Raw genomic sequence first — 25,012 nt, forward strand, 5'->3', positions numbered from 1 at the left:
CCCTGTGAAGTCAAACCTGCCTTTTTTGTGGTATGGCCTGTATACACAAAAAAAGCTCTCAGAAACTCAGAGCATTGACATTGGAAATAAATACCTTTGCATTTAGAGAAAATGGTAACTATGCACTAAATAGTATGACCCCCATTGCCCAGCAAAATACACCATTTACTAGAGGCCTGAACTATCAGATGTCATATACTATTTAGTGCATAGTTGCCATTTTCTCTAAATACAAAAGATATTTCCAGTATCCATGCTTCCAGTTTCCCAGAGCCCTGTTTCTTCCTTCTTGTCGAGGTAGTGTCGCATCCATCAAGGATGCCAACACATGCTGAGATACACAAAGCCTCCCCTATTTCGACGATACATCCAAAAAAAACAATGGTGCCTAAGACCAGCCCCTAGGGCTGTAACCCGTGAATGAGTTAGCAGGCTTCATGGTCAACTGGAACCATAAACATTGTCACATACTTTGTCAGGTCATGCCTAGTGAAGAATTCCATGTAGTGGTATATGAGAGGCTCAAGAGAGCCTCTCATATACCACTTATTCAGAGGCATGCCTCTGAATATTCTCTGTACGGATGAGATATATCCAAGAGCATCTTCTTTCACTGCATGTCCCTACTATATCCTTCAATCTAACCATAAATGATCTCTACAATCATTGATACTATAACAGCCAATCTCCTTCAAAAATTAATCCCAAGAAAATAAGACTAAGTATAATGTACAAATCATGCTATGATTTCCAAAAAACAAAAAAACTTACTTTCACATCCACTTTACGAATATCATGTTGGCAATATATCTAAAGCAGACCTCTTGCTTTTGAGACAGAGTTGGACCTGGAGATACCAGGTCCAACTCTGGGCCTGGCTCCCACTGAAGAGACCTCAATAAAGGTCAAAACTAGTCTGGGTAGTGGCCAATCCCTTAATGCATAACAGTATACATATCCACAAGGAGATGTGTTTTGCATTATGGGAGATACTGGGATAGGAGTGTTGGTAGCTTGCGCCACCTTTGCTACGAGTTGCCTTGGTCTTGTACTACTTACCCAGGTAAGATAGTACAACACTATATTCAGTCCTGAAGATATTTTCAGGCACAAACTTTGTTTGCTCTCACTGGGATAAAGGATTAAACTAAATTTATTATATTATTACAACAGGATTCAGTTTAGCTTTCCTTTAAAAGCAAACATCTGAAAGGCATATTATACTTTGCTCATGAATCCTGGTAGGCTTGAAACAATTTTCAGAGCACTAAATTCTCAGCAAGTTGCTCTTTGCATTTCTCTTAATATCTCCATATTTTTAAACTGACATCCTTTCAAGGTTATTTTGAATCTGGGGGAGCAAAAAGAAGTATAGTATAGCAAACCTGGAGCTTATTGAAGATATACTGCACTTTATAGGGTAGAGTTCTGTATTTTGCCAAGGATCTCTGGACTAGCTGATATGAGTGAACAGGAACATTATGAATAAGTTTCTAGAAATATACTTACTTTGACATATCATCGAAGTCATTTCAGAAAAACTGTGCAATCTGATTCTGTCCCAGATATACACACGATGCCCGATAGCTTCAAAACTGAAAGACTGCTACATTACTTTCAAAAGAAATTCTTTCTTCTTTCAAACAGTGGAACGACTCAAGAGCTTAAGTACTTTTTAAGCATATTTTCAGGATATCACAAGGATTTCAATACTGTATTCTATTTTTCAGTAGTAGTTTATACAATCTAGTCAACATGACAGATCATGTGAAATAGAGAACTTTCATTAAAGTCGACTAATGAAAGTTTCATTAAAGAACTTGCATTAAAGTCAAACAAGCCCTTGCCTTGGAATGAGCAAATACTGATTTCACACATCATTCATTAATAAACTAGCTAATTAAAGAGTAATTATGCAGCTTGTAAGCCACCAGTTGCTGTCCTTGCTTTGTAAATACATGCACAAGAAGCAGTGTTTGGAACTCCTCTCAAATCTGATTGGTCTGCAAGTCATAATATTCACTTCATTTTTTTTTTTTTTTAATATAAATAAATCATTTACAAATACTGCAGTAAATTATAACTTCTCAATTTGTGTGTGTGTGTGTGGGGGGGACTTAAATTTTTAAGAAGTGAAAATATAAATCACTTCCACTACAGGTTTGTTTTGTGCAGAAAAAATTAATGTTCTTCGAATGCAGATTATTACCTAAAAGAAATTCTTTTAACAATAACCTAAAATTACTCATCCACAAAATACATGTACAAAGGCAGATTACATACTTCAAAGCAATAAGTCATTTAAATAATTTTAATTGTAAATTAACTTTTAAATTCCAAATATTGTGCACATTAATAATTTCACATTTGCACTCTTGATATACAGATACTGTACATTTATATGGACCAAAAAAAAAAAAAATGTTGCAGGAATTGTTAATAATTACAAAATGAAAAACACTAATACCATTAGCACTGAAATGAACATTTTGCACTGTTAACATTTTGAGCCTGCTAAATCAAATAACATATAATCAAAAAATTCATTTGTTCTCAGACTTTCAATGCTAAATATGTACAGTAATGCTATTTTATATATTAAATCCCATAAATCCCTCTCCTTCTTTTCAGTATACGTGTGTGTGCATGCACACACATGTAAGAAGGATAGTATTAACAATTCTCATATCCAAGAGATGAAAATTTCATTTCTGAAATTACTCCATATGGAAGAAAACACAGACAAAATTCAACTCCATTTGTAATTAGGTATTCAAACTTTAAAAGCTACAGTTATGAAACATCAAATAAAATTAAATCAACATAGTGCAAAGAGAATAGCAACAAGATATCAGATTCCTTTTAGCTTTGCAAAGTTATATATATTTCGCAGAAACCTTGTCCATATAAGCATCATACAAGGAACCATTAAAGGTAATGTTCATAAATATTGAGAAATTTCAAATATATATAAAATAATGGAAGGATGAAAGTGAATAGCAATTTTGAATATAAATCATTACTAATTCCTATTACAGGAGAGCTTCAAAATTAAAAAACTGCATCTTGCACAAAACTAAATCTTAATATTTCTAAAACGAGTGTTCTAAAAGGAGAAGATTATTGTTCTAACAAATCATACCTTTAACAATCATCCTTCAGAATAACCAAATCTATTTCTCAATACTTTTAACAAACTTTATACATAAAATACAAGAGCAGTTTAAACAGTTACACAATGTAAGTTCAAATTCTACTTGCTATAAAAGACCTATGAATAAACATAACTAATTGTAAAGTTAGCTACTGACTTAGTTTTAAAATTTTTAGCTATGAACTTAAGAATGCATAAAAACAAGCCAGGCCAGTCTTTACAAATTTTACTTATCACATTTTCCATGAAATGCTATTTCATCATAGTTTTGGTAGCTGTTTTCTCAACATATTATACTTTAGTATTAATCTCTGCAAGTCTAACATTGCTGTACAAAGTTTGTTCAGAAAAACAGCTAACAGGCGACTGTTTTAAACTACAAAGTGGAACAAGATTCCTCAATTCCCATTACACTTAAGTTCAAGTTCTTGTTGATTTCATCCCTATGAGGCACTGTCCTCTCAGACTCTACCATTATCTGTGGTTTCTTAATATTTTCCTGAATAAAATGTGACACTGTGGAGTTAATCAAATGATCTACACCACTATTACCTGTCTCTCTACAGTCTTTGGCTTCATGATTAATGTGTGTTAATACAGAGTTGCACTTTTTATGTGGATATTCAAGAACAGTATGATGAGATTCTGAACTAGGAAGTGGAACAGCTGCATTCAAGAAGTCATTTTTAAGTTCAGAATTATGACTTAAATTTGGTAAATCATCAGCACTTATTTCAGTTGTCAAGCTTTCAGAATGAGGCTGTGACTGTGTGGCAATTATTAGTTGTTCGGCAATAATAACCTTGCAAGGTGGCAAAACAATTTCTTCACAATATGCATCATCTGCAATCAGCTCTTGATCATCAAAACATTCTGAATTAGAAACAAATGGAGAGTTCCAATCTACAGACCCTGAAAATTCTGTTTTTTCTGATTCAGCTTCTTTATTTTCTTGAGATGGAGGAGAGCTACTATTTGAAATATCATCTAAATTAAGAACCTGCGACACTTGTTTAACATTATCTGTTGGTTCTTTTAGTCTAGATCGCGTTATTCTATTTGAGTATTTTGATGCAGATGCAACTAATTTTTTTGCCTTTTCTCTTCGTTTCCTTAACTTAGAAGTTGTAGGGTAATCATCAAAATGCAGAAATCTCTTGTATTTTTTCACAGATGTGAAATGTTCCACACCATCTTTGGAAACCTTTGGCTCTTCATATATAGTTTCTAGGGTCTTTTCTTTAGGCTGAATAAAGTTCCTGTTTTGATAAATATCTTCAATACTTGGTTCCGGTATTTTTATTCCTTTGTTAGACTTCCCTTTCTGGCTCATCTCAAATTCTAAAAAAAAAAAAATAGAATGTAATTACCAGAAAATATTAACACAAAACAAGTACAGTGCTTCATATATATAACAAGTTCATTCATTCTGAGAATAAAGCTTCATGCAACTTATTAGCAAAAATGCAGAGTAAGAACGCGGTGCTGATTATGCCATCAGTGGAAATCACAATAATTGTGCATATTCATGCATATTGTGTTTTCCATATTGCTTCTAAATCCTCAGGATTTAGAAGCAATATGGAAAACACAATACTGATGACAATAATACCAATTGTCAATATCCTTTCACAGCTATGATCACCTATAGCTTTTGGCATGTAATGTGACAAGTATCACAGTATAGTCTAAAGAAATCCAATCAGACTGAATGTTTTCAGTACAGAAACTTTAAAAAAAAAAAAAAAATGCATTAATAAATAACACACACGTGCATGTACAAACTCTTTTGACCATGTGTTTAAGTAACAAAATACTAAATGCAACATGCCAAAAGAGCTTAAATATTGCTTTGTGACTGATGTCTGCAGAGCTACATTTCCTGTTTTTGCAATCTTAACTTCAGTAAAGACATTAACTGAAAGGGGAATGGCAATACACAAAACTTAGTTTTGTCATAGCTGGCAAGTTACAATGATACCCAGTGAATGTGTTTGTGGACATTAAATACAATAAATGAAAGAGAAAGTACTGCCTTCTACAATGTAAAAAAGATTGACAATACACACCATTCAATGATACAAAGGCTTCTGTTACTGAAATCAGAATGAATCTAAAAGTAATCTATCTGGAATTTAATCCAGACATATCTGAATACTTTTTTCAGATATCTTATCTCTTAAAAAGATTATAGTTATCTTTAAGATATCTATAAGCTTATGAGCCTATTGTACATTTTGGTTTTGCAGAGGTCATGAGTTAGGTAAACTTTCTAACCATACCTGCTCTATAAACCAAATATCTTTTTTCAAGCCTCCAATAATAGAGTACCAAATCTTATTTGATTCCTTTGTAATAGATTAATCTTGTCATTACAATTACTGGATTTAAGTAATGAAATTCAAACTTTTAAAGAGGAGAGCAGAACAAAAGTTAATAAAATTTCTTTATGCTAAGCATATCAATCATATGATCAAATTCCTGATATCTTCAAGTGGTATAGGATACTATGATAGATTACACAGTAAAGTTTGCATTCTTACTAGCTTCTTTTAATTAATTGCCAGGTCGCCAATATTTTTTCAAAGGCTAACATTCCAAATCTAAGGCACTTCTAACTGCATTAATCTACAGTTAAAGATACCAAGAAATTATATTTTTGGTTTGATCCTTTATCCAAGCGTAAGCAAACAAAGTTTGTGCATGAAGTAACTTCACGACTAGGCTAATTGTGTGTAGAGGCTAATGAATTCACATCAGATGCCTTAGTAGCTCATAATGCATGGCACATCCTGACAGATATGTATAATGCTATACATTATGGGAAGGAGGCCACTACCCAGACTTATTTCTACCTTCAATGAGGTCTCATCAGTGGGAAAGCAAGACCTAGAAGAGATACCAAGGTAGAAGTAATGCACCACTTCTGCATGATGGGTACTAAGGCAACTGATGTGAAGTCTTTAGCTTCTATATAAAAATAGCTCAGTCATGAAGTTGCTTCATGCACAAAGTGTTTGCTTATACTTGGATAAAGGATGAAACCAAGAATATAATTTCTTGGCAACTTATACTGTAAGTTGCCAAGAAATTATATAAAGTTTTTCCTACCATTCTAGCACCAAACATTTGTTTTACAAGCCTTTCCTCTCCAATTCTGTTTAAGTAATCATACCACTTTATATTGGCTCTGCTCACACATTCTTGGATAACGAGTCTGCTACTGTTGCCATCAGTTCATTCCCCTAATTTTTCTCAGAACTCAAGTCTTTGGTAAACTGCTTTATTTTTGTACCTCAACAATGAAACTTGTACCTAAATAGTTGAAGCATATTCTATAGGTTCTCAACTAAAAATGCAGCTGATGTTTTCCACTTCCATAAATTAAAGTTGGTTTGAACAGTGTCTTGTATACCACTATTTTAGTGTTTTAGCTGATTTCTCTTATTCAATATAAATTTGTTCATTATCTATTTCCAAAGTTAATTTGTCAGCTTCAGTGAAACTTGTACCTAAATAGTTGAAGCATATTCTATAGGCTTTCAAAAGACATCTGGAGAATCTCTCTCTTTAAAGATCAGAACCCGTAATAACATCATACAAAAACTGTGTGGCTCTACATGGGGGTTCTTCTGCTATTGCACTGCGATACTCCACGTTAGCCTTAGTCTACTCTGCGGCAGAATATTGTTCACCGGTATGGCTAAACAGTCCTCATATCAAGAAATGAGGACTGTTTAGTCCTCATTTCTTGATATGAGGTCCTCATATTCAAAGAATATGTTTAGTCCTCATATTCAAAGAATATGAGGAAAATAACAGGTTGCGTCAAATCCACTCCCCTCTGCTGGCTTCCAACTTTGAGCAATATTGCGCCACCGAACCTGCACAGACAAAATGCTCTAGTAAAAGAATACAAAAAAATACACAGCAATCTCCTGTTGCCGATACATGAAGACCTCCCACATATAAATATGAATCGCCTTAAATCCCGACGGCCTCCACTGATACTGGCTGAAGAACTAGTAAATAGCAATTTCAATGTTAATTTAATTCTTTAAATGGCTAGAAACTTGGAAAGAAAAATCGCCACCAGACTTAAACAAGTTTATCCTTCCCAACCAAAATCCGAAAGGGTGTTTGAGCTTCCATGTCATCTATGGAAAACCCTAAATAGGATACGCACAGGACATGGTATCTGCGCAGACAGCTTACACAAGTGGGGAAGATCACCTACACTCCAATGTGATGTGTGGGCCATAAACCAAACCATCTGCTATATTGTGGAGGACTGCAGCATAAGAGCTTACCCTGGTGACCTGAGAGACTTTTTTGAGGCAGATCCTTCAGCTCTTGATTGGCTGTCTGAACTAGACTTAAAATTTTAGACTTTTCTTTTACCTGATATTTGTATATGTGCATTACTTGTCTCATTTTTATTGTCTGCACAAATATGTATTTATATATTCTGATATCATGTGTCTTTATTATGCCATACGCTAAATACATAAATAAATATAGGTGCAAACACACATATTACTGAAAAATGTAAGAGTTTGAAAATAGATTAAACAGAAAGGTTACAATTTTTTTATTTTGTTCAGGATTTCATTTGATAATACATAATAATCGTAGTAGGTAAAATAGGTTATAGAATAGGTAAGTTATAGGTAATATAGGAAAATTTTCTTTATATGTTTTTATTTATTTATTTTTTTTTTGTTTATAATTAAAATAATTTTAATCAGGGTTAAAGTTTTGTGGTCGAAAAAGCAGATAGCTGTTAGTTGAAAAAATGAAACAGAACTAAGCAACAATAAATATTCTTCTGTTTTTTTAATAAATGTATGTAATAACAACGTAATGCATTTCCATTAGAAAAATGTTAAGAAAATTTTTTTGTCCAGCCCTTGCTATTCAAAATGTCGAAGAGGCAAAGCGATTTAAGAAAATTCTTAGACATTAAAAGGACAAAATTTGAAGAAGCAGAAACAAAGACATCTGAAGATACAATAGAACTTTGTGAAGAATCAAATTCTTCAAATATTGTAGAAGATTCGATCTGCGACTATAATGAAAATTCCTTATTAGGAGAAAAATCTAATCCTTCTCTTCCAGATTGTTGGTGTGAAAAACAACTAATAACTTTTTTAGAACAGTATAAATGGCTTGATATAAAGGAAGGAAACTTGGAATGCAAAGATTGTTTCAAAGTTGGAAATTTAGAACATTTAGAAGTATCTGCAGAGAAACATGTGCATGTATCAAAAGAATGGAATATGTATTTGATTGTCCCAAATGGAAACAAATGTTCTAGACAGGCTTCTTTGAAAAAAAAAATTCGGGAACATAATTTGTGAAAATCACAGTCTTGTACAGAATTTATTAAGGAAATCAGCCAATAACGCTATACCAAATTTAATAAAAAAAAAAAAAATTCTAAATTGATTGAAATTACTGTGAAAATATTTAACACTGTGTATAGTTTAATAAAAATAGACCCTTAGCTGATATTGAAGGGGAACTAGAATTGCAAACAAAAAACGGTGTTGACATAGGAAATTGTTTAGATACGCGATATAGTGCTTCAAATATTGCAGAGTATATTGCAAATGAAATCAGAATAAAAATATTTAAAAATGTGATCAACAAGAATTCTAAAATTTACATTATAATTGATGAAGCATCCATAATTTTGGAAAGTACTTTAGTAATCTATTTACAATGCAGTGTACCATCCATCTCCAATCCATTATGTTGTTTGTTGCATTGAAAGAACTGATATCTACAACCGCAGAAAATATTTTAAATATTTTAATGTCCAAGTGAATCAATTTGGTTTTGATTATGAATATTTACAAGCAAATTTAATAGCTTTTTGTCCTGACAGTGCCAGTACAATGCTAGGGAGGAAGTGTTGAGTGGCTACCAAATTAAAGAAAAATTTCCAAAAATAATTGTTTGGCATTGTAGAAATCGTAGGCTTCAGCTAGCACTTGACGATTCAATTACTGATATAAAACAAACAAATCATTTAAAAATATTTTTAGATAAAATATATTCAATTTATCACCAATCAAATAGAACTTGCAGCTATAGCAAAAGAACTCAATATAGAGATTAATAAAATTGGGAGAGTTCTTGGGCCGTATGTAGTTTGCGATCTGCTAAAGCAGTATGGCGAGCATATCCTGCTTTGGATCAGCATTTTGCTCAGTCTACAGTTTATACCGGTATGGCAAAAAGATTAAGAAATATAAATTTTTTTAAAGATCTGGCTCTAATGATAGATATTCTCAAAGAATTTTCTTTACTTTCAATCGGCCCTCAATCCTGAAAAACAAATTTAACCCAAAGCTCAAATGTTAATAAAGCTTATAATACGTGCTTTTGAACTTTTAAAAACAATCACGGAAAGCATGAGCAACAAATGAATGAGTTAATGGAATCTGACAAATATAAAGATATTCCATTTTATAACGACACAAAAATAATGTCACTTCCCAAAGAAAAATTGCTTGACAAATTATTTATTTTATGAATTTGCGACTTTTACCCAGTGAAGCTAATAAAGATATCTTAGAACTATTCTATTTACTAGATGAATTCAATGCCCTAAATAAAACTAAAAATTAACTTCACCTTGGATGGAAGGTGAAAGAAAATTAGATCAATTAATTGAAGTTTTGAAATACCAGATAAATAAAAATGAATTTCGAGATTTTGTGGATGACAACATAAAGGGAAAAACTGAATCAGTTCCTACAACAATTAAAATAGCTAGAAAAATAATTAACACTATAGCAGTCAGTAGCACAGAAGCTGAAAGAGGTTTTAGTTTAATGAATGTGATATGTTCAAAACTTAGAAACAGTTTAATGGTTGAACATATTTCTGATTTCATGACGATTAATTTACTGGGCAAAGAATTAAAAGAATGGGATGCTACACTTTTCGTAAATTTGTGGATAAATAAAAATCACAGATTGGCCACAGATACGAGGGTACGACAGAAAAAGGAGAAAAATTTTAGTGAAAATCAAATTTCTGTTTGGAAATTATAAAACTTTTGGAAAAATATTTTTCAATAAAAATAAATATTGAATTATTGTTTAGTTTTGTTATTATCACAATTTGTTTCATGAAAGGATTTGAAAACATTCACTATGTATCCTACCACAGACTGACGTGAAATATTCATTGTAATTTGTCGTCATAGTGTAATTTCTCGTGTATATTGCCCCGGTCTATAAGAGGCTCACAGATAAGTATGTGAAAAAAAATAAAAACATGATGGCAAAATATTCTACACCGGCTTGTCCCTCTTTCCCCACACTTTTTCCATGGTCACATCAGCCCCGGTTCTATACTTTGCAGGACCCTATGTGAAACAGAATAGCGATGCCTATCAAACATAAAAAATAATTAGTTTAGGGCACTTGCTTTGCCAGTGCAGGGCCCTCTACCCCCCACACCAGCCCTGGTTCACATAAAGTGAGCCGGTTGTTAAAAATTTACCAACACACCACTGTATATACCTCTACCTCAGATTATCCATATGATGAAACTGAAAGGTTGTAAGAAAAGATACACAAAGCATTAGAACAGTGTTTCTCAACTTGGGGCGTTTGCCCCACAGGGTGGGTGGGTGTGGGGGGGACAATTAGAAAATATACGTGTACATATCTATATTATACTTTTTCAGAACTTGCAAGATCTTTGAGACGTTGAGGTGGGGCATGAAACGTTGAGAAACATTGCATTAGAACAAGTAAAATCAAATGAATTCCTAATAATGAGTGACACAAATACCCAAGAAGGCAATCTAATATATGAAAATACACTGTGAAATTTTTTGGAGGCCCTGACAAGGAATCTGATTTTCTGATTAAAATGTTTAAGAACTCAGTATGATAAGTTAAACATAATCCTAGGGCTAATTAATTCTAACAGCTTAGATGTAACCACAAAAGAAATAATACTAATGAGGTTAGAATATTAACCAAATATTAAGACTAAATTAGAATGATTAGCAAGCTTTGGATAAATATGCAACAAGAAAATCTATTTCAAGAATTACTTCACTGTGCAAGTGGCAAACTGGAAAATGAAAGCAACAAATTCTTTAATGAATTTGGAATGATTTCAAAGAAATAATGTTCAAAACATCAGAAGACTAATACCTTCAAAGAACAAAGAAAGAAGAATGGATAAAATTATGGACATAATTAAAAATAAAGAGGAAAAAAAAAACAAGGTAAATAAATATAAGTAAATATTAAAAAAAAATTAAATTAATAACTCAATGTAATGGAGATAAAGGAAACATGATTAAATAGCAAATGTAAGGAAACCAAAAAATTTTAACAGGGGTCATATTTTTTTCCCAAATACAATAAGATAAAGCAACTGACATGAAAAATAACTCAAATGTATATAAAAAAATAAATTAAAAAAAGTAGTACTGTCCAAAGAGAGAATTCCTAGAGCAGTAATGGCAAATGAGTTGAAAGATAAACTTAGAGTGGGGGTGGAGATAAAAGATTTAATTATAATAAAAACATAGTGAAATCAATTATTTGAATTAAGAGGATATTAAATCCAACATTGTTTTAAAACCGAATAAGAAACTCAAAGACTGGAATCAGAGAGTTTCATACCGAATATAGTATACAAAACTATAAAGTATCGGCGAATACTAGCATGAGCCAATGCAAGTAGTCCTGGAACGTAGTACAAACACGGGCAACTCGTTGCAAAAGTGGGTAAAGTTCTGATCTCTATTCTTGGTATTTTCCATAATGTAAAAACACATTTCCTAGGAAATGTATGCTGTTATTACATTATGGTGGGAGGTCACTACCCAGACCGGTTTCAGCCTTTATTGAGGCTTCATCAGTGAGTAGCTAGACCAAATTAATACCAAAGGATATAGCGAAAAGAACTTATATACTCTGCTATATGAGTTGTCCAAAAAGGTGCACCCATTAAGTTACTTAAATATAAAGAGCCAACAGGCTTCATTTCGGCGATATAAACATTATTTGAATTAAGGGGATATTAGATCCCACTTTGTTTTAAAACTGAATAAGAAACTCAAAGATTAGAATCAGAGAGTTTCATGCCGAATATAGTATACAAAACTATAAAAGTATTGGCGAATACTAGCGTGAGCCAATGCAAGTAGTCCTGGAATGTAGTACAAACAAAGAAATACTGAAATCAATTTTTTTTTTTTTTTACTCCTTAAATTTGACATTAATCTCCAATAAAAAATAGCATACTTTCACACAACAGATAGATATAAAAAGAGCGACAAGGACAAGCAACAACAATGGAATCTTTTCAGGAGGGTTTAGAAATGTCATTAATAGGCATCTCAATCAATGAAAGAAACAAATAACCTAAGATATACAAATAACATAATAGTAATCAGTGAGAATGAAGAGAATCTACACACTACAGTTAATAAATTAACAGACCCATGATAAATTTTAATAAATTGTAAAATAAATATCCAGCAGAGAAAAACAATGACAGCACCTATGACGGGTTGGATAAAAACACTAAACGTAACATTAAAAGGCTATCATACAAAAACAAGTGTGTGTGTGTGTGTGTGTGTGTGTGTGTGTGTGTGTGTGTGTGTGTGTGTGTATCTCATCATCAAATTCTTCCCATGTACCCTCAAGGGGGTGTACAGGATATGATAGTAATGATGTAAATTTTTCATGTAGTACTAACTTCCTACAAAAAATAATATCTACAATTTTCCCCCAAATCAGTCTGTTACTTGTCAAGACTCCAACATTATCAAATCTTATATTTCTCTCGTCTAAGGCACTTTGTACCGTATCAATCCACCTATATCTTGGTCTTCTTCTGGATCGTTTTCCTGCCAACCTGGCAGAGAACACTTATTTTGTTAATCCCTCCTCACCCATTCAGTTCGACATACCACCTAAGATTATCTCTGCTAACACATTCCTGGATGCTGACAATGACAAGTTCTTTCCTAATACTCATTTTTAATATGATACTGCCATTGATGCCATCTGTTCACACCTCTAATCTTTCTCAGGACTCTCTTATCTGCAGTATCTATTCTTTGGGCAAGTGTTTTACTTCTGACCCAGCTCTCAGATCCATAGGTTAAAACTGGTTTGAACACTGTCTTGTATATAGCTAATTTAGTTCTAACTAACTAACTTCCCTATTATTCCATATGAATTTATTCTATTGACTTCTTACCATACCAGCTTTGTTCATTCTGTTGTCTATTTCCATACTTAATTTACCATCTTGGGGTGCTTAAGGGTCAAAGCTGTATAACTGAGAGGAGACCTCCACATAGCCTTTAAAGGAATACGGAGAACCGACCAGGGCTTCAGACCTAATGTCCAATCCTCACCTTCTCGTGGTGCACCCTGTTGGGTATCTACTTTGATACTGAACGAACGAGGATGGGCTGGCAATTTGGGATTTAGCCGACCAAATTGTATTCTTATTGGTTAAACCAAAATAAAAAATGATGGTACAACATGACAAAATTTCATGCCGGCTGGGGCGTCGCCCGGTTAAACAAGGCCCCCGTTGTTTTCGCCAGGGAACCAGGGCGAACAGCGAAAAGTCAGCTACTGGAACAAATCTGAAAACAAACCCCAACTCAACATCACCAGAGTTAAAGATCGGTACTATCAACGTAAGAAGCCTGAATGGCAAAGAAATGGAGCTAGCTGAGGAATTAGATAAGTACCAGATCGACATAATAGGGGTGACTGAAACAAAAAAGATCAAAACTGGTGAGATCTTTCTGAGCAATAAATACAAAATGTTATATTCAGGCAATGACAATCAAGGAAAAGAAGGAGTAGCCATAGTATTCAACACAAAATACGAGGCTAATCTTCTTGAATGGCAGTCAGTCTCAAGTAGAGTAATGTGGGCAAATATGAGAATGGGGAACTGGACAATGAGACTTATTTGTGCCTATGGTCCCACAGAAGGTTCTACTAAGGTAGAAGTGGAGGAATTTTTTGAGGCTTTAGAAAAAGCAACTGACACAATGAAAAAGGAAAAGTTGGTCCTTGTTGGGGATCTAAATAGTAGAGTAGGAAATGATTGTGAGACATACAAAAATATTTTGGGAAAATTTGGAGAAAAGAGCAAAGCTAATAATAATGGCAAATATCTGTTGGATTTCTGCTCAGGACATGGACTGGTTATTACTAACACCATGTTCCAACATAAAAATGTGCACAAATTCACATGGAGAGAAGAGGCTAGGAATAAGAAAAGTCTCATTGACTATGTTATTGTTGATAGTGATGTTTTCTCCCTGGTGCAGGACACCAGAGTGTACAGAGGATTTGAAATTGGAAGTGATCACTATTTAGTCTTGAGCAGAATAAAATTGAATTTCATATTGAAAAGAATAACTTGTACGAAAGTTTTAAAGCGAATAAAAGTTGAGCAGCTCTCAGATGTGAACTGTAGACTAAAATACAGAAATATTATTGAAAAGAAAATGAAAGAGTTTGAGAACAGGAATCAAACCTTGGAGATTCAGTGGCAAACTCTGAAGGAAACATTGATTGATTCTGCCAGAGAGGCATGTGGTGAAGTTGTGTGCAAGGATAAAAAAATCAGAACTCCCTGGTGGACACAGGAAGTTAAAGAGGCAGTGAAGGAAAAGAAGAAAGCATATCAAAAGTTCCTGGCAAATAAGTCAGCTTTTACTCTTACAGAATACAGAGACAAATGTAAGAAAGCTAAACACTGTGTAAAACTAGCTAAACAAAAGTCATGGGAGGACTTTGGCAAGAATATAGAAAATAAATATCAAGAAGGTGGCAAAATATTCTGGAGGTTGTTGAAGAAGCTTAGGAATGGAGGAAAGAGTGCTGTAAAAGGAATTAGAGATGATAAAGGTGAAATGAAAACAGGAGAAAAAGATATCCTTGAAGTATGGAGTAATTACTTTGAAAAACTGCTAAATGAAACAAGCAGTGATGACAGCACAGTGATAAAAAACACTGACCAGGCATGCAGTCAGGAATACATATCCATACTTGAAGTAGAAAAAGCCATCAAAGGCTTGAAATGTGGAAAGGCAGCAGGAGTAGATGATATTCGACCAGAAATGCTGAAGTATGGTGGTATAAGAGTCTTACAGTGGCTGCACTGCATAGTTCAGAAAGCCTGGACAGAGGGACGAATTGCCGATGATTGGAGTAGAGCTCTCATAGTACCCATATATAAAAAGGGAAATAAAACTGAATGTGAGAATTACAGAGGTATTTCCCTACTGAGTGTTCCTGGCAAGATCTATGCAAGTATACTTGAGAAACGGTTGAGAAGAATTGTAGAAGAAAAGCTTGGTGAAGAACAAGCTGGATTCAGGCCAAATAGAGGCTGTCAGGATCAGATCTTCACTTTACGACAAATAGTCGAGAAAGCATGGGAATATAACAAAGATCTGTATTTAAGTTTTGTCGATTTGGAAAAGGCATATGACAAGGTGCCAAGAGAGAAGCTATTCAATACGCTGCAGTTATATGGTGTCAATGGGGCATTATATCAAGCAATACTTAGTCTTTATTTGAGTTGTGAGTCAGCAGTTAGAATTGAAGGAAGTACAGGAAGATGGTTTAATGTTAAATCTGGTGTGAGACAAGGATGTACATTATCCCCTCTGTTATTCATTATCTATATGGATCACATTATGAAGGAATGTGGTATTAAACCTGATTTCAAAATTGGAGATGTTAATGTCAGCTCTTTGCTTTATGCGGATGATGTTATACTTCTAAATAAATCCGCTACAAGTCTGCAAGATTCTCTGACTAAATTGAATAGCTGTTGTAATAGATATGGTATGAAGGTCAGCAATAAAAAGACAAAGACAATGAAAATAGGCAGAATCATTGAAAATGTCAACTGTGTTGTGAATGGAGAACCTGTGGAACAAGTAAAACATTTCAGCTACTTAGGCACAATTTTTGCTGAAGATGGTAAACTAAATATAGAAATAGACAACAGAATCAGCAAAGCTGGTATGGTGGGAAGTCAATTGAATAAATTCATATGGAATAAGAAAGAAATTTGTCGGAACACTAAATTAGCTGTATACAAGACTGTGTTCAAACCAATTTTAACTTATGGATCTGAGAGCTGGGTCAGAAGTAAAACACTTGACCAAAGACTAGAGACCGCAGATATGAGAGTCCTGATAAAGATTAGAGGCGTGAACAGATGGCATCAATGGCAATATCATATTAAAAATGAGGATATTAGGAAAGAACTTGACATTGTCAGCATCCAGGAATGCGTTAGCAGAGCTAATCTCAGATGGTATGGTCACTTAAATAGAATGGGAGAGGAAAGATTAGCAAAACAAGTGTTCTCTGTCAGGTTGGCAGGAAAACGACCCAGAGGAAGACAAGATATAGATGGATTGATACGGTACAAAGTGCCTTAGACGATAGAAATATAAGACTGATAATGTTGGAGTCTTGACAAGTAACAGACTGATTTGGAGGAAAATTGTAGATAGGAAGTTAGTAATGATGTAATTTTTCATGTAGTACTGTCATATCCTGTACACCCCTTGAGGGTACATGGCAGGAATTTGATGATGATGATGATGATGATTTACCATCTTCACTAAAAATCGTGCCTAAGTAGCTGAAATGTTTTACTTGCTCCACAGGTTCTCCGTTCACAACACAGTTGACATTGTCAACGATTCTGCCTATTTTCAATGTCTTTATCTTTTTATTGCTGACCTTCATACCATATCTATTACAACAATTATTCAATTTAGTCAGGGAATCTTGCAGATTTGTAGTGGATTTATTTAGAAGCATAACATTGTCTGCATAAAGCAAAGAGCTGACATTAACATCTCCAATTTTTATATCATGTTTAATACCACTTTCCTTCATAATATGATCCATATAGATAATGAATAACAGAGGGGATAATGAACATCCCTGTCTCACACCAGATTTAACATTAAACCATCTTCCTGTACTTCCTTCAATTCTAACTGCTGACTTACAACTCAAATAAATACTAAGTATTACTTGATATAACGCCCCAGTGACACCATGTAACTGTAGTGTATTGAATAGCTTCTCTCTTGGCACCTTGTCATACGCCTTTTCCAAATCGACAAAACTTAAATACAGATCTTTGTTATATTTCCATGATTTCTCAACTATTTGTCGTAAAGTGAAGATCTGATCCTGACAGCCTCTATTTGGCCTGAATCCAGCTTGTTCTTCACCCAGCATTTCTTCTACAATTCTTCTCAACCGTTTCTCAATTATACTTGCATATATCTTACCAGGAACACTCGGTAGGGAAATACCTCTGTAATTCTCACATTCAGTTTAATTTCCCACTTTATATATGGGTACTATGAGAGCTCTACTCCAATCATTGGGAATTCGTCCTTCTGTCCAGGACTTCTGAACAATGCAGTGCAGCCACTGTAAGACTTTTATACCACCATACTTCAGCATTTCTGGTCGAATATCATCAACTCCTGCTGCCTTTCCAGATTTCAAGCCTTTGATGGCTTTTTCTACCTCAAGTATGGAAATGTATTCCTCACTATATGCCTGTTGAGTATTTTTTTACCACTGTCCTATCACTGCTTGTTTCATTTAGCAATTTTTCGAAGTAATTACTCCATACTTTCTACTCAAGAGGTGAGTGACCAAGATGACAGGTCTATGGAATGAACCTTATGAGAACAGGTTGAAGATTTGTGGGTTGCAGAAATTGGTTGATAGGCAAAAAAGGGGAGATATGATTGAGACATTCAAATTGCTAAAGGGTTTCTACAGGATTAATTCAGAGGATATTTTTAAGAACAGGACTGGTTGTGGAAGAACTAGGGGACACCTATGGAAGCTGGGCAAGAGTGTGGTTAGCAAGGGTGTTAGAGCTGGGTTCTTTACTTTTAGAGTGGTAAATGAGTGGAATAAGCTGCCAGAGTCTGTTGTGGGTGCTATGACAGTGAGTGAGTTCAAGGCAAGGTATGATACATACTGTGAGAATGTCGTACAGTTGCGTGGACATGATGTTTAGGGCCTCCCTCGATGAATCTAAGGACTCGCTGGAGTCGCCCATAATAATAATACTTTAAGGATATCCTTTTCTCCCATTTTCATATCGTCTTTATCATCTCTAACTCCTTTTACAGTACTCTTTTCTCCATTTCTAAGCTTCTTCAACAACCTCCAAAATATTTTGCCACCTTCTTCATATTTATTTTCTATGTTCTTGCCAAAGTCCTCCCATGACACTTTTGTTTAGCTAGTTTTACAAAGTGTTTAGCTTTCTTACATTTGTCTGTGTATTCTCTAAGAGCACAAGCTGACTTATTTGCCAGGAACTTTTGATATGCTTTCTTCTTTTCCTTCACTGCCTCTTTAACTTCCTATGTCCACCATGGAGTTCTAATTTTTCTATCCTTGCAGACAACTTCACCACATGCCTCTCTAGCTGAATCAATCAGGGCTTTCTGGAAGGCTTGCCACTGAATCTCCAAGGTTTGATTCCTGTTCTCAAACTCTTTCATTTTTTTTTTTTCAATAATCATTGTGTATTTTAGTCTACAGTTCACATCTGAGAGCTGCTCAACTTTTATTCGCTTTAAAACTTTCTTGCATGTCATTCTTTTCAATATGAAATTCAATTTTATCCTGCTCAAGACTAAATAGCGATCACTTCCAATTTCAAATCCTCTGTACAATCTGGTATCCTGCACCAGGGAGAAAACATAACTATCAACAATAACATAGTCAATGAGACTTTTCTTATTCCTTGCCTCTTCTCTCCATGTGAATTTGTGCACATTTTTATGTTGGAACATGGTGTTAGTAATAACCAGTCCATGTCCTGAGCAGAAATCCAACAGATATTTGCCATTATTATTAACTTTGCTCTTTTCTCCAAATTTTCCCAGAATATTTTTGCATGTCTGACAATCATTTCCTACTCTGCTATTTAGATCCCCAACAAGGACCAACTTTTCCTTTTTCATTGTCTGGGAAGTGTAATCACTTGTGGTGGAAAATGAACAAGAAGCAATATATTTTATATCAGACAGTAAAATAAACGACTATTTACATTTTACAAAATATATACGGATAATTTTTTTTAGAAACTGATCAAAAAATAAGAATTCAAGAAGAAACAAAAGAAAGGTAAATTTCTCTTGATAGGGAGCACTATAGTTCTAGGTAGTTTTTCATCCATACAGGAAACCTAGAATTCATTAAGAATATTGAAGTTATTGTGCTGCACACGGGCAGGAGGCATTTTCTGTCTATATATATTGTTTGGGGTGGACATGCTATAGGAAAATATTCATACAGCCTTCAGTGCTAAAGAGGATGCCAGTTGTGCTCCTTTCTTCAGCAAAATGGGTTAAGGTTCCTCACTCTGTGGTGGTGCTCTAAGAGTAGTCTGCTATAGTTTTCTTTGTAGGCTCCACTTGAAGCTTTTCTTGGAGTGGTTGAGTGAAGAACGATCTTTGTTTCTTGTGTAATTTTAGTGGAAATTACCGATGGCTTTTGCAGTGATGAAGAGGTAGTTAGGTAGTTGCATATTCTGTATCTATTGCAGTCTGTGTGAAGGAGATGCCAGTAGTAGTAATATTGTAGCTTATGTGTTTGATTGCAGGTAGTAGAAACAGTATCCAGGACATATCTTATACATTTACAGGACATGTGTTGAGGTAAGTGCAGAGATCTGAGTTGGCAAGTTTAAATCTGTTCAGCTTGGTTGGCATTAGTAGGATGTTTTGCCACAGCTCCACACTGGATGGCACAAACAGCTATGGAGAAGTGGAATGGCTGAATCCAGTGACGTCAGCAAGCAGCAGATTCTCCTGTAGTTGGTGGGTAGGAGAAACAGAGATGACTAGTGATGAGAGTTGAAAAGTAGGTGTATGTATTTTTGGATTGCTGGTGGGGATTTGGATGCTTTGTATTGTTAGCTCTGGATAGGATTTTGTGACAGCTATGGTATTAATTGTAATTTCGCTCTGGGATTTTTTTATTTATTTATTGGCAGTTGTTCAATGCTTTTCCACTTTAAATTTGTAGTTAAAAGACCCCAATTGTTCTAATTTCTACTGAGTTCCAAGTAAAGAAGAGATGATGTCCAGCTGTAGTGTTGTTACACCCTGATATCTTAAGAATGTAGAATTCTCAGTTATCATGGTGTAACATGAAGAACAAATAAATTAAAAACCCTGCATAAAAGCTAATGGCTAATTTAAATGAATTATTTAAAAGAAAAGGAAATATTCTTGCATCCAATAAAATATAAAGGTGTTTGGTTGAATTAACTAACAAAAAGAAAGAATATATTAATGTTGTAATATGATATAAAAGAGAAAATTTAACTAAATAAGACAGAAAAGGATTAGTCATGGAAAATGGTATGTGAGAGGCTAAAGATTAAAATATTAAGTGAATTCATAGAGAAATTTGGAAAGGGGATTAAGTTAGAGGCTAGCACAAGAAAAACAACAGAAAATCGCTTAGGGTCAATTCCCCGGATTGAGACTTCGTTACGGGCTCGGCGATCAAAGGACGTTTGGCAGAAAAACGCCACCCTAATTGGTCGGTAAAGTCAAGTCAAGGAGGAGGGCGGAGAAAAGAAGTTAAAGAAGGTGCCGTTAGGAGAGAGGGTATAAAAGGGTTAGAACCCCCCCCCTCCCCACACACACGTAACTTTTTTTTGGGTTTTAGTTTTTGGTTTGGTTCCGGAGAGTTCTACACAGTCTCCTTCGTATCGTATAGGTTTCACGCGGTTTTCCTGAGTGGCGAGATTGGAGTTATATCTCCGTCGTCACAACACGGAAACAAAAGCGAGCGGAATTTAGGTTCCGTATTTCCTATGTAAGAAGCAAAGAATGCCATATAGTCGAGGAAAAGAAAGCATATTCTTTGTGTTTCAACTTCAGTGACAACCACGAAAAAGGGAAAGCTGTAAAGAAATCAATATCCACGTCGCGAGTTGCACAGCCGTTATTTAGATGATTCAAAGTGTGTCCTGAATAACGGAAGGTAAAGACCGCGTAGGCATAGTTCAATTCAAAGGGGAACATAGGAGAAGAAGATTGTCGGAGAGGTTATACCAGGATACTTCAATCAGAAAAAGATAGAGGCCCATATGGAAAACTCAGGAAAGAAAGGTACTGTAAATTATATCTCGTGTTAACTTAGATTCGTCTGTATTAGTTATCATTATTCTAATATTGAACTGTTGAAGTGACCAAGAAAATAATACTAGGACTTTAGTATCTGACAGAATATAATGAAAGTAAGCTGGTAGTGTTAATATTATATAAGTAATTAAGTGTCCAGAGAAATTTTGCATGTCTATTATATTGTATAAGAAAGTTTAAATGTCATAGTTATGTGTTAGTGCAGTAAATGGTTTAGTTAAGCTACTTAAGTTTGGATAGTTAAATAGCGTGAATTAATCTTATATGTCCATGTCATATGAAGTTATGTGTTGAATGTGTATGGCGGCATGATCGTAATACCCATTATAGGATCGTAGCTTAATTATTTATGATAAGCCAATGTCAGTTTGTAAATATTTAGTATAGCATTGAATTGAATAATAACTAAAATCTGAATTGTACCATGTTAAGGAATTTAATAAACCTTTTGTTGAATGATAAAAGAGTTGTCTGAAATTGCTATCCAATGCACCACTTGAAAATTATGAACCTAATCACGCGGGAAATTAATGTGTTAAGAAATGAGATAAAGTGTCACGACTGCAACATAGTTACACACTTTCTGACATATTTTAGTTCTTTCTCCTTGTTTTTGCATAGAATATCTTAAACTAAATGTCCCAAAAGGCGCAGTATAATACAAATATTAGGGATACTAAGGGGAGAAATAACTTAGATATTAGTAAAAATTTTGGTGATATCTCGAGCATAGATAATAGTAGAACATAGATAAGCGGAAATTATTAGATAGAATAAAAATCATAAGATGGGACACAACAAAATCCATTCAGATGCAAACCATCTGCCTAGTATAAGTCTTTTCGTCTGTGAAACTCAATCCACAACTTCATCATTCCTCCTGCATAGCCTACACATCTATTCATTCACTATCATGGTCTCCTTCTCAGCTCAACTCTGTCATACCACAACAGACTAACTCTTTTCTTTTGCAACTTTCAGTAACTCTTGTGTCTTCCCTCGTACCATACTTTTCAAATTATTCATTCCAGGCAAAACAATCAACTTTTTCACCTTACATTTTTGCATTCTAATAGACTAGCTAACAACATTAATTTTTGTATCCAGGAAGCATGATTTTGTCATCCTCTCACCAATCACACACCTCTTATTATAGAATTGCCATACAAGACCATCTCCTTAATTTTTCCTTCTCTCTTAGTCATGCATTCCCTTCTCTTTTCTTGCACTTCTTCCTGCTCTTGGCTGAACTACTCATCAAATGTTTCTGCATGCGCTCCAGATCATGTTTCATCTTATGTATCACTATGCGTAAATGCGATATCTCCTTCATTAAGGCCAACTCTTCATTCTTTACATCCATGAAACTACTATTCTCTTGATCATCACCTTTATCACATCACATCATGTCACTTCAATTTCAGACATAAAGTTCACCATTACACCATTGCACACATTTTCATGCATATTATCTGTTCCGTCCACCACCACTGCAATCTCTCAACCTGACCTGCACTTCTGACCCTCACTTCCATAAAAGAACAGGCTCATCCAGGATATGAACCTAAGATCTCTCACATATTATCCCAATCATCCTATCCTGATATATAAAGGTGTATTATACAGGGAGTAGGGAAGAATATGCTAGGAAAAAAAAACTGATCAGGCTAGAGATAAAGTTTTAGAAGATCCAAAGTCGAACTTCAGCTATAGCAAAGACTATGAATAAAACTCGGGTAATTGCAATGCTGAAATGAACACTGACATGTAAGGATAAGGAAATCATTTTCTCTCTAAAGATATGACACCTCATCTGGACTACTGTGTACAGATGTGGTCCCTGGTTTCCAAGGTGATGCAGATACAATTGAGAGGGTACAAATGGGTGTTAAAGATATCAGGATTGTAAAATGCAGATAATGAGGAGAGAATGGGAATTTGTAGACTACAGATGCTAGAAAGCAAGAGAAAGAGAGATGGTATGATAGACCTACACACTTCATTTTTTTTTTTTTTTTTGGATGGGGGGGGGTGCTGCTTCAGGGTCAAAGCTGTATAACTGGGAGGAGATTGCCACACAGTCTTAAGGAATGTGGAGAACCAACTAGGGGGCTTCTGACCTAATGTCCAATCCTCACATTCTCATGGTACTCCCTGTTATGTATCTATCCAGATACTGAATGAAAGATGGGCTGGCAATTTGGAATTTAGCCAACCAAGTTTATTCATATACTGGCTTAAACCACAATGTAAAATGATGGTATAACATGATAGCTGGGGTATCACCTGGTTAAACAAGTCCCCCCCCCCCCCCGTATGTATATGAGAACTGAGAAAAAAAAACACTTGATCAAAGACTGAAGAACTTTGATGAGTTCTGAGAAAAATTACTGAACAGATGGCATCAATAGTAATATCACATTAAAAATGAGGATATTAAGAAAGAACTTGCATTGTTAGCATTCAGGAATGTGTTAGCAGAATTAATCTCAGGTGGTATGGTCACTTAAATAGAATGGGAGAGGAAAGATTACGAAAGTTTTCTTTTCCAGGTTAACCAAGATGTAGATGCATCGATACAGCAAAAAAAGTGCCTTAAAAGACAAAAATATAAGATCTGATAATTTAAGTCTACACAGACAAGAGATTAATTTGGAGGAAAATTGTTAATCGGAAGTTAGTAATGAGGTATCTTTTTTCATGTAGTACTATAATTATCCTGTACCCCCCCCCTCTCCAAGGGTATATATATATATATATATATATATATATATATATATATATATATATTAGGAATCTGATGACAAACTTCTTTTTCCATTATACTGAGGGTGGAGAGATGACAAGAGGGCATCCACGAGAGCTGATAATGAATGTAGTCAAGTAAGGGGCAAGAGCTAGAGTTTTCTCTCGTAGAATGGTACAATCACCAAACACAAGCCTTTCCAGCTGTGTTTAGTGATTGTGAGTGCATATAGCATGAATGAATTTAAGAGAAGGTATGACAGGCAGTGTGAGTGATAGATGTGTGTCCTGCCTTGATGAGACTCCCTGGAGGTCTCTTATAAAAATAATAATGTACTTTTCTGAATTACGATTTATTCTACAATACACTGCTTAGTTTACTTTACCTTGTTTAAATAACTGCACAGTCTAAATGTTCACTGTCTATGCTGTCCAACTTTACTGCTTCTTCTTAAAATGATCATACTCACTACCACACAATCTCAGAAGGCAAGGAGGGTCCTTGACTATTATTCGCTGATATATCAGTTTCAAATATTTTAATCTTAAATGCTCATTAATAGCCAGTTATAACTTATACCTTAACCATTCAAACAGATGAAATATCAATTTTTTTTTTTGCTTTGAATCCATGTTATTTCAATGGATGCTACACATCCACGTTTTGACTGAGGTGGTTAATCATGTCTATTTGAAAGTAACTACAAAGTCTAAAATGAAGTAATATCTCCAAGTTAAATCTGAAATTTGTTTGTTGAAATAATACAATACTAGATATGAAATGAAGTGACAAAAAGAATCTAATTTAGTCCTTAGCTACTAAAAGTTCAAAATACTTTACAACTGTCAGCTACCAATAC

At 34.6% G+C, this 25,012-nt stretch overlaps 1 protein-coding gene across 2 annotated transcripts in view; it reads right to left on the minus strand.

Annotated features, from left to right (window-relative positions):
* Positions 1-2,080: 2,080 nt before the first annotated feature.
* Positions 2,081-25,012, minus strand: part of LOC150110440 (uncharacterized) — a 36,561-nt gene continuing 13,629 nt past the window's right edge. For both annotated transcript variants that reach the window (XM_090393802.1, XM_090393811.1), the window contains exon 3: positions 2,081-4,495. In XM_090393802.1, the coding sequence (XP_090249928.1) occupies positions 3,531-4,487 (957 nt within the window). In that variant the 5' untranslated portion in view covers positions 4,488-4,495 and the 3' untranslated portion in view covers positions 2,081-3,530. The remainder of the gene's footprint in view (positions 4,496-25,012) is intronic.

This window comes from Typopeltis vanoorti, chromosome 1 (genome assembly GCF_054136105.1).
Source record: "Typopeltis vanoorti isolate ZY-2024b chromosome 1, IOZ_Tvanoo_1.0, whole genome shotgun sequence".
In the NCBI taxonomy this organism is placed as follows: domain Eukaryota; kingdom Metazoa; phylum Arthropoda; class Arachnida; order Uropygi; family Thelyphonidae; genus Typopeltis; species Typopeltis vanoorti.